At 44.1% G+C, this 16,422-nt stretch overlaps 3 protein-coding genes across 4 annotated transcripts in view; 1 reads left to right on the top strand and 2 right to left on the bottom strand.

Moving 5' to 3' along the window:
• ino80 (INO80 complex ATPase subunit) overlaps nt 1–3,996 on the bottom strand; it is a 34,599-nt gene extending 30,603 nt beyond the window's left edge. Inside the window, exon 1 of the mRNA XM_036549801.1 lies at nt 3,842–3,996. The gene's annotated coding sequence lies outside the window, so the exon portion shown is untranslated. The remainder of the gene's footprint in view (nt 1–3,841) is intronic.
• Nucleotides 3,997–4,551: 555 nt separating this feature from the next.
• Nucleotides 4,552–10,065, bottom strand: vps18 (VPS18 core subunit of CORVET and HOPS complexes). The gene is made up of 5 exons (XM_036549802.1): nt 9,674–10,065; nt 9,240–9,381; nt 8,865–8,956; nt 6,538–8,408; nt 4,552–5,719 (listed from the first exon to the last, which is right to left on the bottom strand). Exons 1-5 carry the CDS (start codon nt 9,774–9,776, stop codon nt 4,991–4,993), a joined length of 2,937 nt encoding a protein of 978 aa, XP_036405695.1. The 5' UTR covers nt 9,777–10,065; the 3' UTR covers nt 4,552–4,990.
• A 2,429-nt stretch (nt 10,066–12,494) lies between these two features.
• LOC118792097 (rho-related GTP-binding protein RhoV-like) lies at nt 12,495–15,512 on the top strand. Of its 2 annotated transcripts, none has more exons than XM_036549811.1 (3): nt 12,495–12,779; nt 13,119–13,177; nt 13,604–15,512. In XM_036549811.1, the coding sequence occupies exons 1-3, from the start codon at nt 12,590–12,592 to the stop codon at nt 14,045–14,047; spliced, it is 693 nt and encodes a 230-aa protein (XP_036405704.1). In that variant the 5' UTR covers nt 12,495–12,589; the 3' UTR covers nt 14,048–15,512. The 2 variants fall into 2 exon arrangements, with proteins under 2 accessions (XP_036405704.1, XP_036405703.1); XM_036549810.1 differs by having other exon boundaries at nt 13,550–15,512.
• Nucleotides 15,513–16,422: the final 910 nt, after the last annotated feature.

Here is a 16,422-nt window from a genome sequence, read left to right as displayed (position 1 = left end):
AAACAGACAGGCCCCATCACGAAACAGGATAAGGTGACAGTCACATGGTTCACCAAAAGCATGCGTGTCTGTGTAAGAGAGACTGTGTCTTTATGCGTGTCTGTGTGAGAAAGACTCTCTCTTTGTGTGTTTTTCTGTGTGTCTATGAGAGAGACTTTGTCTTTGTGTATGTATATGTGAAAAAGACTGTGTCATTGTGTATCTCTGCCTGTGTCTGTATGAGAAAGACCATGTCTTTGTGTGTCTCTGGGAGAGAGATTGTCTTTGCATGTGTTTATGTGAGAAACATGTCTTTGTGTGTGTCTATGTGAGAGAGTTTGTGTGTCTGTATCAGAAAGACTGTGCCTTTGCGTGTGTCTATGTGTCTGTGTGTTTGTGTGTCTGTGTACACAGAAATTTGCACTTCTGACCCACTGAATTACCTACTTAAAACCACTTCATTAGTCAAGGTCAAAATGACATTGAATGAGTGTTGAGGTGTGTCAAGATGTCTGTATACCCAGATTACAATTATCATTTGTATTAAACTAACAGGTGAAACACTAGGGCTGATAACACACAACCTATAGCTAGCTATAGGAGAATCACAATAAGCCAGGCCATAAGGAATGAATAATACAATGCTGAACAACACCACATGTTAACTATTAGTCAGTACTGTGTGGGCAGAGAAATTGGTTGAAATGGAGGTGAACAGCAGAGTTGTAACACATCTGGAAATCAACAGTCAGTAATGTAACATTTCCCTGATAAAAGACTTAGCTATATTCATAACTTATGAACTCAAATAACAACCCATGGGGCTGCTGACATGCTTGCAACACTCTAACCAGTTTGTCAGTTCTGCTCATGTTGACCACAATATAATTTGCTGGCTTAGTAAATATCAACTCCAAGCAACTCATAGTATTAAGGACCACAAAAAGGTGTCCGTAACTATTCATTGTACACAAAGACATAATTTACCTTGTTCGCTCATTGTCCCAAAATGCACATTTCAAAAGGATTTCGCGGCTTGCCTGAAGGGAATTCCAAAAGGACGACATGACACAGTCTTAACCAATCAGATAAGTTGTACAGTTCCCCCTCACGGAATCCCATCAGACAAAATTTGTGGGTCCTAACCAATATGAGCAACTTACACTACTGTTCCCATGACAACAGGAAGAACAGGAAGTATATAAATGGACACCATCCATATTTGTTATGTTGTAATTTGGACTGAACAGAATAAATCCCTTGATGAAGGGAGCAAATGTGAAGACAAAGAAGGCGATAAGGCGGTTGACAACACTGAACTGAAACAGGATTCAGCCTGAACAGCTACTGATAGTGACCTGGCCAATAAGGAGGGTAGCAACAAATCGTTTATAAAACTACATCAGAAGAAATTACGATAAATAAGTCCTTCCTGGTTCCCACAAAGTGGGATGCTGTCATTACAAAAGCACATACCCGGTCTTCATTTCTTGGGAATGGACTCCTGCATGTACAGTGACAAAAAGCCAGGTATTCCATGTGTGAATGCAGTGATGCGACTCATATATTATCAATTATAGCATTTCCCTATACACCAGAAATACTGACATCTATAACCTGCACATGAAATGCATCACTGCATCACAGCTCATAGTCAGCTTGCACTGGGAGCAATTACTTCTGAACAACCATTAACTTTCTGCGTTACAGTTCTACTAGTTAATGTGTATGAGGCTACATCATCTGCCGATATAAGCTCCTCCAACTGCTGTTAGTTGTCTGCATTTGTTTCAATGTATCACAATGCTGTCTGCTCTTGGATATGAGAATGAGTGAGAAGGTCCAACTTTACAAGCAAAATTAGTAAAATCGTGACATTTACAGTTAAGATACATAACTTTTCTGATGTTAAGAAACCATTCTGATTTTTCCTGTTTTGAAAAAATTATAAAAATCCACCTCTGCTTAGGAGGATACAATTCTTTGGCGAATTCCCCTTGGAAGTTCCAATTAACATGGATGACGTCCAGAATATTTACTGATCAGGAGATGTGGGAGGAATATTCAGTGTTGCTCTAATTTAGCTCAGCTGTAATGATAATTCATGAGTGTTCATGCCAGCTACAGCTGCACTCAAAAAATCACAAACACAATCTACCATAAATGTATGGATGCTAAGACGAGAAAATTTACGAATTTGGGGGGCACTGAAACATCAGCCATTCTGGCCTTAAGTGCTACTGCAAAAGATCACGACAGGAAAGGGAAAGCTTGAGGGAGACGAACTGGGAAAACAACAGCAGGGATAATTCAGGGATGGCCTGCTTGCAGTGTGTGACTGACATTTTGTCTGACCTATGTGGAAATTAGAGGTGACCCAACGCACTTGACTGTGTTTGTACTGTTCACAATGAAAACACACTCTACAGTCCAGTCTTCTGGAGATTACAGTTCTTGCTCAGGGACCTGAAACGGGCATGTTGAATAATGTCATCTCCAGCCAGACAGCCTTGCTGTCAAAGGTCAGAAGTTTTTTTTTTTTTTTTCTTCAAAAAAATTTTGTCTTTGTGTCTCCTCATTTCAAGGTTCTCGTTTTTGTTACCGCAGATACTGCAAGTATAACGGAGATCCTAACTTGGATCAGCTTGTCAGGAAGTCACTGCTATGCAATACTATCAATCCACCCTCGACACGTGGTCAGAGGATTAATGAGTTTAATGTCTTGACAGGTTAGCTCACAACTGAAAAATATATTGTTTCACATGGGTTTCCTAACTTCCTACTCCTGTGGGGGGTGGCAGAACTAAATATTGATTGTTGGGACCAGCAATCAAGCAAGCCAGTTGGTTAAGGTCAGCTAAGAGCACAAGTGCTCAAACTGGCATCTTAGCTGCAGAGTAATGCCAACTTCGACCAGTGTAACTGGCCAGTCAATCTGGCCACTCGAAGAATTGTAGTACACATTTATTTGTTTTGATCGTTAATATTTTTAGGCGCACTCACTTGTGATTTATTTCGTTTTTGTCCCATTTTCCTGCTAAAAGTTACTCACAGTTCAGTTACGCTACTTCGAGTGCATGTTTAGCAGTCTTCTAATATACCGAGTGTGACCCAGCAAGTAACGGGAATGCTAATCGATTTATCCGAGACTAAGGATTGGCAAGCAGCTAAGTAACCAACATATCAAAACATAGCTGGCGAAGCGCTACTACAGATCACGCTAGCAAGCCAAGCTAGCTAACCAGATAATTTCACGAACGTGCTCAACCTACAACTGCAGAGTTAACAGGCTGATTAGCTAGATTACTAGCAGACAGCTAGCTACATTGCCGTATATTCCCAGTCAGCTGGCGTTAGCTAACACAAACAGCAACAGAGGTTTGGGGTGAAAATCAAAACATGCGCTAGCTAGCTAGCAAACGTGTTCATGTTGCCGCGACCACTATGCTATTTTAGGTGCAGAATGGCCCCTCTTCCAGGCTTCAGAACTGAAGTCAGGCCCTTTGTTTAGTCCGCTAGCTGGCTAACTGGCTATGTACTGTATTAGCTAGCTAACGTTATCAACCTTCCAATTAAAACTTCCTCTGTGCTATTTTGGATAAAAATCGGTTCTGTCACTTTAAGGCCACCATTACAGCAAATAAATGACGGTATTGTCTCAGACTAAAAGACTCGGGATCAGGTTGTTGTTGCTTTCCGAGCGAGGCCCAGATCGTATCCCCAATCTCCTGTTCGCCTCGTCTTTGCAGCGGGAAAGTCTTAGCTGCCCCTGCTCTGCGCTCCCCGCGATGTAATTCCCTCTCCCTCCCGGCCATCTTCCCCCACTGCTCCCCCACCATGTTCCTCACAAGCACTCGCTCACCTTAGCCCCGCGTCCCCTTTTCTCTCACTCTCTCAGCGGCTGCCGGCTCTCCGCTCGCTGTCTCCAAAATGGCGGTTCTGAGCTACAGGGTGAGTCTGTGAGCGCTGGGCCGGCAGCGGCAGAGAGGCGGCCACTTTCAGTAACTGAGAGAGCAGGGACACGGCGCCATGGCGAGGAGAGAGCAGGGAACAGGCATAATAATCGCACACAGACATGGTTGCGTAATTGATAAAGACGTTTTTTAGGAGCTCAATTTTCTAATTTAATCAAAAAACGATCCTAATGGCATTTTTAAAATCTACTTTTGGTAAAATACGCATGTATGCAATCGGAAGAAGACACGAGTCTGTTTCAAACTGCGTTATCCGAACTCTACTGATGGAGTCTGTTAGACACGAAGATTGCCGAACGATGCGTGACGTCATAAGAAGCAAAGTCGCCGCTCAAGCTGAATCATCGCGAGTCTTGTATCGTTGCGAAAACCCTCCCCAGATAAAACCGCATAAAATATGATGTTCCCTTATAACCATAAGCACGATTATAGCAACAATAATTAAATCATTATTTGAAAGATTTTAAGTAAACTCTTTTGAAATGTGTACATATTTTTGCTCGTTAAAAGCAGATGGAAGGGAAAAAAAAACAGTTGACCCAGTTGTCCCCAAAACACAAAAAGGCAAGAGTTTATTTGAATTTCAGTTTAATGGAGGCTACAAAGGACTTACAGATACCAGTACATACAGAGATTCCACCATATTCTCATCCATTGAAATGCAGGTTTCATTATCTGATGACTAATTCCATTTCAAAACTTGAATCCTTGCTCATCTTGTGCATACAAAATATAACAATTTACCTGAAACAGATTAAGCATGAGACTCTAAATGTTATTAAAACAGATACCGTGTCCTTCTGATGTGAAGAGTTTAAAGAGTTTTAAACAAAAGGCTTAAATTCAGGAAGTGAGTCAGGGGTACATGACGCCATTAGAGAGGCCAGTTACAGACATAGCGGGCACCTGTTAACATCTCATATGCCAATTTGGAGGCATAAACACACACCGCTACAATAGGTCCACTTTCCAGTGGGTTACAGTCTTGCCTAAACTTCACTTCAGAGCTGTGAAACTGGCTTCACAGGAGTGCCAGGTCACAGCCAGCTGGACTTCTCCTGCTCATACTTCTGCGGGTCGATGAACGGCTTGTCAATGGACCTGATCATCAGGTCCCCACAGTACACACATTCAGCAGCGATTATATCATCAATGTCAGATTTGATCTGCTCCCGGCTCAGCTGGCCCATGCCCAGGCTGACAGTGTCCTCGTCCTTGGGTCGGTGCCGAGATCTGGCAGGCTGGACAGTCGCTGCCAGCTTCTTCTGCAGCTCCTCCAGCTTGGTCTGCTTGTAGGCCGACAGGTGGGGGTTGACCTCCTGGAAGAGGCAGTCATAGTGGAACATGTGGCCACACAGGAAGAGGTAGAAGGGGCGGTTAAGGAGGGGAAAGTCGCAGGCGGCACACTTCTCCTGGGACTCCACCACCCCATACTTGTTCCTCATTTCCTGGATGTCCTCGCGGATGCGCTTGGCGCTCTCGGTGGCCTCCTCCATCTCCTGCTTCAGCCCCTCAATGTGCCGGTTATACTCCTCCAGGGAGCCACAGATAGCCTCTTTGAAGTGGTCGATGGTGACAAAGTCAGGGAAGAAGGGTAGGATGTCCTCGATCTTCAGGAGGTTGCAGCTGGAGAGGCAGTTCATTGCCTTCTTCACGTCTTTCTCTTCTTGCACCACATGGCGTGCAATCTTCAGCCACAGCTTCTTCCTCAGCTCCTCATCATCCTCGGGAAGGTCAGCACACGACTTAGCCAAGTCCACATCCACCTGTGGGCCGAGACACAAGCAGATGCTGCAGTGAGCCCAAGTGCCACTTTTTAAGGAGCACCATTTTCTCTTTTTTACCAAATTCAAAACAAACTTGCTAACGTGTTCCTCGTGATGAAGTGTTTTAATCTTTACAGACGTCAATAGTTATTGCTAACAGTTGTTATTATTATTGATAACTATCTGTGACCATTAACAAAATGTGTTCATTAATTTCTTCCATCCTGGAAGAGTTTTGTATAAGGTTGTCATTGAAGATAACACTGGATAATTATTTCATCTTCACCATCTGATTATTTTTACATTAACAAGGACTATGCCTGCCTGGGATTTACATTCATAACAAACTTTGTGATTTTGTTTATCATAGATTTTGATTTTCTCAGACAAAAAAATGCATAAGCTGTTCTCTGGAATCTTTTAGCTGTGGAAAAATGTTTATCATTTGCAAAGTTGATACCTGAGACCTGAAATTCACACCAGACCTGCCTCAATTAGAAATCATTATAAGGTTAGATACTGATCTTATTTTAATAAGAAAGAAAGAATGTATATGTAATTTAATTTGAATTTAATAAGTTCAGTGTCATGTGATACAGCTGCCTACTCAAGGGCTTTACAACCATTTTACAACCTACAACCATTTGTACTTGTAAATATGTATGTATTTATCATTAACCTTTGATGACATATCAAAACCATTAAAGGGGTTATGATCCCAGCTTTAATTAACTGGACTAGATAAAAAAATATTTACAAATTAGAACCATAGACACCTAATGATCATTTCTATGAATGAAAATGAGCACCGTACATACTTTTAAAGCCAGATCGACAGCCTCTTCGTAGAGCTCCATTATCCTGTAGACCAGCACACAGGCTTGGAGGTAGCCATGTTCCGCACACAGGCGCAGAGCGTACTTCAGGTCATAGTGGATCTCTGAGGCGTGTGTGCCGGCCTGCTGCAGGTACAGGAGCAACGAGTCCGGCCGGTACTTGGCGTAGAGTGACAACAGGTAGTTGTGGATGGCCTCATCAGTCACAGCCAGCTCGTAGACACAGAACTCCATGTAGCGGATGCTCTCGTTGATCTGCTGGGCACTGCCTATCTGGCTGTAGTTCACCAGGGCCGGGATGAGCTGCTTGGCATCCAGCCGCTTTCCCATCTGGATCCAGGCATCCACCACCTTCTTGGGGATGTGCTGCATGAGAACGGGGGAGAACTTATAGAAGAGCTTGTCGTCGCAGTGCTTGGACAGCACCTCCAGCGCGGCGCCATAGTCGTCATGCTGGCAGTGGTGGGAAATGACCCGCTCGTAGTCCTGCATGATAACAGAGAAGTAGACCATGTCGTCCACGTTGCCGTGGCTGGCCAGCAGGTCATATATGGTGCTGCGGTTGTTGTAGAAGCACTCCTTGTGCCTGGCGCTGCTGAGAAATCCACGGAACTCGTGCCGGGCTTCCTGGAGCAAGGCGCCTTCAGCACCGCTCGACTCCAGGTGGCCCAGCCGGTTGAGGTACAGCTCCGTCAGCCATGTGACCAGCAGGGTGATCTGTGTCTTCTCTGTAGGCTTCAGGTTGTTCAGCTTCTTCAGCAGGAACTCCTTCAGGGCCTCCTCCTCCTTCACCTCGATGAACTTGAGGGCAATCTCCTCAAAGTAGTTCTGCGTGAGGGCATAGCATTTGGCGCTCTCCAGGTACCGCTTGTTCTGGAAGCAGTGCTCTGCCTCCTTGGCCAGCACAATGTCCATGCACTCGGGTCGGTCGCGGCAATACTCCTTGGCCAGGTCAAACTTGTTCATGCTGGTGTACATCTGCCATACATCGCGCGCCTCCCTCTGGATGTGGTAGCGGAAGACCGCCTTTTCCGTGTAGATCCACACCAGCCCCCCCGCGGGGTCCTTGATCATTCTCTTCAGAGGGCTGAACTTGTCTGGAAACACATCCTCATGGACCACCTGGCCATTCAGTGTGCAAACGGCCTTCACCCTGTCCGGCAGCAGCAGCAGGAAGTGGAACTGCGTCAGGACGATGGAGAGGGGCTTGTTGTAGCTGAAGTCGATGTCGGGCGTGTACTCCCACACCTGAACATCACTGAGCAGCGAGTCGGGCCGGCCGTAGTCCAGCTGGCCATACAGGACACCATTACCCATCATCCAAGCGAAGGCCTTGGGGCAGGAGCGCAGCTTTGGGGTATAGAAGGCGATCTCACTGTAGCCCATGTTGACGGGGAACTCCTGGAAGCTAGGGAGGAGCTCCTGATTCTGGCCGAAGATGGAGCTGAAGCCTTGCTGCTCCGAGCCCTCAGGCACCTTGCCCACGAATTGGAAGAGGCGCTTGCGCGTGGTGGCAACGATGAAACACTTGGAGTCCACACCACGCTCCACCTCCAGACAGCAGACAGGCGCCGGCTGGCCATCCTCCTCCAGCGCATGCACCTGCCGGAAGTACTGGTCCGGGTTGGTGTTGAACAGGCTGCCCTCGGTGGCCGAGATCTCTGCCTCAAAGATCAGCCCCTGGTTGGTGCCCACCAGGATGGGGCCAGTGCTGGCCTCAGTGCCCAATAGCTTGTTCCAGGCCACACTCTCGATCAGGTGTCCCTTCCAGCGGGAGAGGGCCCGCACCTTCTGTGTGTTCCGGTTCAGGTACAGACACTCATTGGTGCTAAGGCTGATCACAAGGTGGGATCCTGCAGGACAGGTAAATCAACATCTGTCAATAGTCTGTTAATACACACATAACCCATATCACAGGAGGAAGACAAGGCTCCTAATAGCATTACATACTAATACTACACTATCAATGGAATTTCTGTCAGCTCTTGAAGAAAATAAACCAGTCAGTATTTACACGTCAGTATAAAGTCAGTATTTACACGTCTCTCCTCCGTTCAGATTTTTCATCTCAAAGTAAATGTGAGCTTTCAATTCAGTTTGTCAGTCCTACTTTAAAATGATGGACTGATGAATTGCACTGTTTTTTTTTCATGCAAAGTTAGTCACATTCCTATTAAATATTAAGGTCACACAAGGTATGTGCTGCAGGTTTTGTCCATTTATGCAGTTTCATGCTTTAACAGACCACAGCCTCCACCTTAACAACATAAAGAAATGAAAACCATACACATCAACATTGTAAGGATTACCTGTGTGGTCCAGGAACAGTCTATGTACTTTACTGTCATCTTTGCGCCCCAGTTCAATCTGATTTGGTTGGTCAGGTTTTCCCAGATCAATCCTGAAACAAATAAAAAATGACTCCTCACCTCAGAAACACTCAGTCAAATACAAACATGCGGCAGCATTCAGCTCTCTAATTACACATACTCCAGAAGATCACTGTGGAATCGCTGGTTTTTATTTCATGCGCCCCAATTTAAAATGAAACTTATCAGAAACTACAATCCGTAAAGGCACTTATTTCTCCGTAGGCAACATATAGCTCACGTTGTGTGGCCGGGACCTTGGCTGCCTTAATCATTGCTGCCTGATCATTGTTCATATGGTGTGTAGTCACGCACCTTAGAAGCACGTCTTTCCCTAGACTCATACATAGCTGATTGTTGCACACTGTGAAGTGGTTTATTTTCTCAGGAGGAGAAAAATCGATTCTCTGCTTGTTGAATATTGGTTTTTCTTCTTCCAGTCGAACATTCACAAATCCTAGGTCGAAAAAAAAATAAGATGAGACATTAGCATCAAAATGACAGCAAATATACAGCAATCAGAGCTTCCACATTGAAACTTCCACTGTGAAAATGACCATACTCCTGTAATCACCTACATTACTGCAGGGATTTACGAATTTGTTGACTGCTCAGCATATTTGACAGAATAAACAGAAGAGCAGCTTGTTTGCTGGCGTTTTAATGTAACGTTGCTGGGGTATGTCTAGTGTATTTTCTCGGGATAAACACACCCATGTCTTAGCTGCAGGCCTTAGCCCCGGTACTACCTGAATGAGTGATCCCAATGTTGGACGCAGACAGGCGGGTGTGCTGTTGAGCTGGATGGCGGATATTCTGCGAATCTTCATATTCGTCGAGAATAGAAGCCATTATTTTGGAGTAGAGACAATAACGATACGAATTCGACAACAGCAGAAATAGGCTGAGAAAGCTAGAGACAATCGGCTAATATTTTAGGGAAGCTAGCTAGAAAGCTAGCTATCATTTAGTGGTTTCCCGTCTTTTGGCATTCATTAATTTCCGTTGAGAGGTCCTGTTAGACTTGTGTAAAATGAGGGCATATTCATTATTAAAATGTCAACGCAGTAAAAAAAATAATTTAAGAATGTAAATTCTTCAAGATTCGGCGCAACGCGTATTAAGTGACAGCCGCAGTATAGTCAGGTGATGTGGAGTCACGTGACAACGCTCTCGAAATTGGACGGAAAAGAAAGAAAAGCATGTGACAGATATTGACCACTGGGTGGCACTGTTTGACAATGGGAACGATGTCTGTGAAACTTCAGATTACTGTTTTCTCAGGTAAAAAGCGGCTTTGATTGAGATTTGTGTAATACTGTGTCGGCTGTTGCACAAGCAAAACACATGCTTAAATGCACCATGCCAAAACAGGATAAAGAGACAGAGCTTATGCTCACAGAACAGACTGAGGGTCCTGATGCTTTGAATACTTTTGGATATTGGTGGTTTGGCTTTTACAAAACCTTTGGTCAGGGGTTTGACGTGACCTGCTGGAGACTCTCCAAGTGAGCAAGCAAAATAACGAGCTTCCACAGCGTAGTACCCCTCTGCTTCCTAAACACAGGGACTTATGTGACATTAAATGGCATCATGATTGTGCTGATTATCATGTGTTGTCAAAGGTGTTACCTAGCAGTTACTGCCCTGCCCTGAATAGATTGTTGCAATCTGACAAAACCTGCTGTGGACCCGAGTGATCAATTTTGTGTATTTTTTGTTAGGGATCTTTCAGGATTAATGGCTACATCATTTTCCTCATTTGGGACCCAGCAGGGCATACCTACATGTTAATTAGTTGGTCCTAACTATACTGGATAAATCCAGCTGCTATACAGTGGTGTCTTCAGTGTATTGAATCTACAGGGAGTGCTACACTTGGCCTTTCAGTGACTGAGGGTAAAGAGCTGGCTTTTCCCATCTTCATAAAGTGCATTTCCTAGTCACAGAACCCCTACCATAGTGATCAACAGATCAAAGACTCCTATTAGACTATTTATGCTCAGATTAGAGCATCTGAGAAAGTCAACTATCTTAATTATGTAGCTGTTTTGGTCACTTCTTGTGCTACTCTGAGGTTTTGAGTATAAGGCATATAGTGACATGTAAGTGACATGCAAGCATCTGCGAAATACCAAATTGTGAATTGTAAATTGTAAATTGTAAGAGAGTGTCACCAGCCACTGTCAACAGGAAAAAAATAATCGTTTTGCTCAGGGTGTTATGGGTAGGTAATAGGTCTCCAAAATGTGTGAAGAGTTGTAGTGGTGTGAATGGGTTTTTGTGTTCAGTGCTTTGGAGCATGGTATGGCAAGATTGGAGCTGCTACAGAGAACAGGGCTGGGATTCTGTGGAAGATAAAGGCTTAGGCTCAGGGCTATTGGTGGCTGAAAACTAGCCTTTCCTTTTGCGGAAATAAGTGTGCAGACCCCCCCTGCTGGAGCCCTGCAGAACATTCAAAAGCTGTACTTGGATTTTTTTTGGGATGAGCTGTGCTGGGTCTGGCAATTTGCTGGAGGGGGGGGGGGGGGGTCTGCTGTCAGCTTTCAAACTGCAGTCAATATAGTGTATGGCCAAGAACACTTCTGCTGGATGGACTTTGCACTGTTTGCTGGGAGCATTTACACTGTTGAGAGAAATAGGTGGATTGTGTTTGTCAACACACTCTGTCAATGAAGAGTCCCATCTGTGCTGCAGCATCTTTGTCGGGGAAGGAAACTCACCCTAGTGTCTCACCCTAATGTGAGTCCTGCACTCTTCTCAGACAACAAACATTTCATGGTTAACACACAGAGTACACAGATTTTTGCAGATTGGACGGAACCAATGTTTTTTTGTTTTTTTTTTCTAGAATGTTTTTATCGCCTGGGAATTGCGTTCTTAAAGATGGGGCTTTATTTTGTGTCGCACATTTCGCAACTGTTGGATTTAAGTCCCCCCTGCCAACTTCCTGATTGAGGAGTCTAAACTGGGTGCTGAAATCGAATGATTTTATAACAGCTCAACGCACTAAGCTAAGGTAAACTAAGCAAGGTACTACATCGAATCAGGTGGGATTTTGAGAGAACCTTATCAACATTTATGAATGGTAGTTTGTGTTTGGTATGTTAATTGATGCCACTTCCCTAAATAAGTATATCCTATATAATAATCAGTGTAAATTCATTTAATATAATAAAATGTCATTTGAAGGAGCGAATCCTCATAACCAGTTTTGCCTTTTTTCTGTCTGTCTGTGAGTCATACCATTAAGAACAAACACAAAGCAACAAAAGTGACATTTTACGAATATAACACAGGTAACACTGCGGATGGGCGATATACAGCTGCTTCTGTGGCTTGTGATACACTTAAATTTTACATTTATTTTTTTAGACAGCTGTCTGTTCATCTGCTCAAAAGCACAAATCAAACGCTTTACGACAAATTGCGTACCGCGGTGTCTAAGGTGGCGGCTATGCAAACGACAACCTGTTAAAGCGGAGATCTTGCAAGTGAGAATAGGGGCGGAGTGAGACTCAGTTCAAGCGCAGCCTGTAATTCGTGTTCACTCAAGGAGCGCAACACGACAAGCAGAACCCACGCATTTCTCTGCTCCTCTGTGAGTCATTTGGAAATGTGTTCATGTGTCCAGTGATCGCAGTTCGGCTTTCGTTACAGGAGAAATGCCGCCACAAATGGATTACCACTGCGAAGAAGCGAGGGTTCCGTCTGTTTGTGGGGACAGCTTGGGGCCAGCGCTCAGCTGCATGCTGGTTGGGGACGGTGCTGTGGGGAAAACCAGCATGATTGTGAGTTACACCACCAATGGTTATCCCACGGAGTATCAACAAACGGCATTTGACGTCTTCTCTGGTAAATTCATCCGGCCTTCCACCCTTTTAAATTTTTATGTAAACGTCCATATTCTAATTTAAGCGTGATTACTGTCAGTACTTAATACAGACGTCTGCTTTTCTCCTCCGATCCATCGATCTCATCTGTAGATTTTGCATTTATCTCAGGGCCGAAAAGAGTACACTAATCACGTTTAGTACTTTTTTTCATCGAAAATCGTTCTGTTATAGTTGCTGTATAATTTACAGTTCTGTAATGTAATGTACAATTCCAAGCAGTCATCTCTCACGAATGTAAAGATGTCACTGTTGTGGTAGTTTAAATTGCTCTCATAGAAGTGCGTGTGTTTCCTCTCAGCACTGGTTCAGGTGGATGGAATACCTGTAAGGATCCAGCTTATGGACACTGCAGGGCAGGTGAGACCAATGTCTTATCTTTTTCAATTCCTATAAAACAAACCAAAATCTCAGTATGGGCAACGAGCTCAGCAAAACACATCACCCTAGTGAAGATTAACAGATGTGACTTGATGCGTTCCATGTATTTGCTGTCGCTTTGAGGAAGTGTTCTGTTTCATTCCTCCAAGTTCGAGTGAATGCAAACAGCTCCTACCAAGCTTTATTTTCATTAGCACAAGCTCATCTTCCCTTTGGACACTGGATTTATTTTTACTTACTGAGGCAAAATGTTAACCCATTGAACTGAATTTTGAGAGAACAAACTATGAGTGTTGTCATGGGTTATTCATTGAGCTACCTTTGAGTTGAGTCATGTTTTTTTTTTTAAAGGCTGTCCACCTCTGCACCTGGAACCAATGCTTTCTTTTTTTGATTTGTGCTCAGGAGGAGTTTGATGGCTTCCGCTCTCTCTCCTATGCCCACTCGGATGTATTCATCCTCTGCTTTAGCGTTGTTAACCCCACGTCCTTCCAGAATGTCACCAAGAAGTGGGTCCCCGAAATCCGCGCCTGCAACCCGTCTGCCCCCATCGTCCTGGTGGGGACACAGTCGGACCTCCGGCTCGATGTCAATGTCCTCATTGACCTGGACCGCCACAGAGTGAGGCCAGTCCTGGGCCCACGGGCACAGAGCCTGGCAGAGAAGATCTGCGCAGCCGACTATGTGGAGTGCTCGGCCCTGACACAGAAGAACCTGAAGGAGGCCTTTGACATCGCCATCTTTGCTGCCATCAAGCACAAGGCGCGGAAGGCCAAGAAGATGAGGCTGTCAGGCCGCGCGAAGACCTTCTCCAAGTATGGCTGGAAGAAGTTCTTCTGTTTTGTCTGAGGCCATGGGCCCTAACATTAATCACCACAAAGTGTTAATTTATTAAGACTTAGACACTGAAGTCATTGTGTGGCAAGCTATATCCCTGTCCCCATTTCCTGGGCAAAGGCAAGCATATTGGCATGATTATGGCGTTGTAAAATCTGGATTGCTTGCTTGGCAGAAAGTGCTGAAGGGGACCATGTCACAATCCCTTATTGATGTGCATGTACACACAGTGGGCAGGCATGAATTCGCTGTGCCACGATCAATAAGAAGTTAGATAAGTCAAGTCATGACATCATGCGAAGTGCAAGTTGTAGATGGGCACTCCAATGAAAAGCAGGGTAGATTTAGGATGGCCTGTAAAGAGCATGCCCAGATTCAGAGTCTCAATCATATGGGTCGCTCCATCCTTCACTCAGTCATCCTTAAATGACTGCTATCCACCAAATGAGAACTCATTTTAGAGCACCACCTCTGAACTTGCATGGCCTGGATTGCTGCCCATTGCAGAGGTGTGAGAGTAGCAACTATCAGTACAACAGGAACTGGTCTTTTCATATTCAGCTCACTGCTGTTTAGCCAGACAGCCTTTCATATGCAAGATCAATACTAGCATTGAGCTTGGTGCAGATGTCTTTGCCTGTGTGAATACCTGTCCTGCAAGCTCTCAAAGGCTCTGTTTGATGGTGGTCCCCAAACATTGTATTCATGCTGAGTCTTTGTACTATACCAGCTACTAGGGCACATATTTGCAATGTGGGTTTCTTCTGTCCAAGGTGAAGTGCGCTTGGGACTATGGTTTGTTTTCGGCATGTTGTCACCACACTGTAGTGTATGTAAGCTTTGCATAGAATAGAGACCAGGAGGCAAGAGAGGTCGCCATCCTCGTGCTCACAAAACGTGAATGAAATGCTGTTTTCTGCACATTGCACCAAATGAACACAGTGTGTACACATGCATACACGAAACTTTTTTTTTGAGCCATCCTTGTTCTTCATGTTGCAATCTCCTTTAGGCTGAAGAGAACCTTTGCTTCTGTAGGTAATTAGTTAGGTGTGACAGGGAGCCACACAATCTGTTTGAATGTAAATGTTGTGTTTTGCTTCCTGTGGAAGCTTGTAGCTTGTATTTTGATAAGCAGTACTGTTTGTTTTTAACAGTTTGCCGCAGCCTTCGTCTCTTAAGAAGGTAAAGGACGGCGTGGCAGACACCACCCTTTTTTGCTACAATGGATTAAACACGCAGAGACACTTCTGTACAGATCTGTGTAAAATGGTTTTTGATTCTTTTTTTACCCTAGCCACTATCACCATTTTGCCACTCTGTAAAACAATGCATCGAAAAAAGAATTGTGACATCACTAATGATTCACTGATCCTTTTTTTACAGTGCTTCCCCAGTTATTTGTAATACTTGAGCAAATCATTGGTCTTCATTTAATTATGAAGCCCCTGTCATGTCTTACTAAATATAAAATGTATACCCCCATCGATTATATCATAAAATGTTAAGTCTTTATAATTTTATAACTTTGTTCTGAGAAACCTTTACTTTCAGTCATATCATGTTCTCATTCTAAGTAGCATCTGCAATATCAACTATAGGGGCTGAAAGTAAATCGTCATTTCTGGTCTTGTATTTTGTGCTATTATTGATGATAGGAGTGAATACACAGGATGGCAAAGATAAGCTTAATCAACCACCATGGGAGTTGTATATTGACTATGCTTACAGATGTCCAGGTACTGAAAGATATAAATCAACAGCCGCAGCTTTGGTTATTAAACGGAGTGACTGAAAGGTGGAACACAAGCAGGCATGCAATTGGCTGATAAGGTGCAGAGGTGTTTTGATTGGCTGACCAAATGTAGAGGCAATACACGCTTGCATAATGTACAAATCCTCCTTCTCACTCTCGTACCATCCAGGGTGAATCAACAGACACAGACAATTTTCATTTAGTAGACCTAGTGAAGTAGAGAGAACTAAAACACAATTGTGTTGCCCAACCAGATGAATAAAAAGACAGTTCTCAGTCATTATACCAGTTTAATCAAGACACACCTTAAGGATGTTTCTCAGTGATCAGACCACATCAATCAGAAGAAAACCCAAACTGGGTCAAGCAAGGGGTGACCCTGATCTGCACTGCACTCACAGTGCAACAGCTGTTGTTACGGCAGTTTCTGAGATGTATACCTAATGATACAGAGAGAGGGCAGCTTTACTGGCTCTCGAGAGTCACAAGATCTACCATCCAGAACGACAGGAAGTGACACCACTTTCTCAGTGATGTTGCTGGAGTGACAATTTTAGCAAGAGAAAAGCAATTATAAACAATATGTTAAAATACACATATGAAAATATGCACACCTGTGAACCAGAGGAAT

The sequence above is a fragment of the Megalops cyprinoides genome, chromosome 17, assembly GCF_013368585.1.
Source record: "Megalops cyprinoides isolate fMegCyp1 chromosome 17, fMegCyp1.pri, whole genome shotgun sequence".
Lineage (NCBI taxonomy): Eukaryota > Metazoa > Chordata > Actinopteri > Elopiformes > Megalopidae > Megalops > Megalops cyprinoides.
The sequence above is the reverse complement of the archived record's forward strand: the minus strand, read 5'-3'. Positions and strand labels throughout refer to the sequence as shown.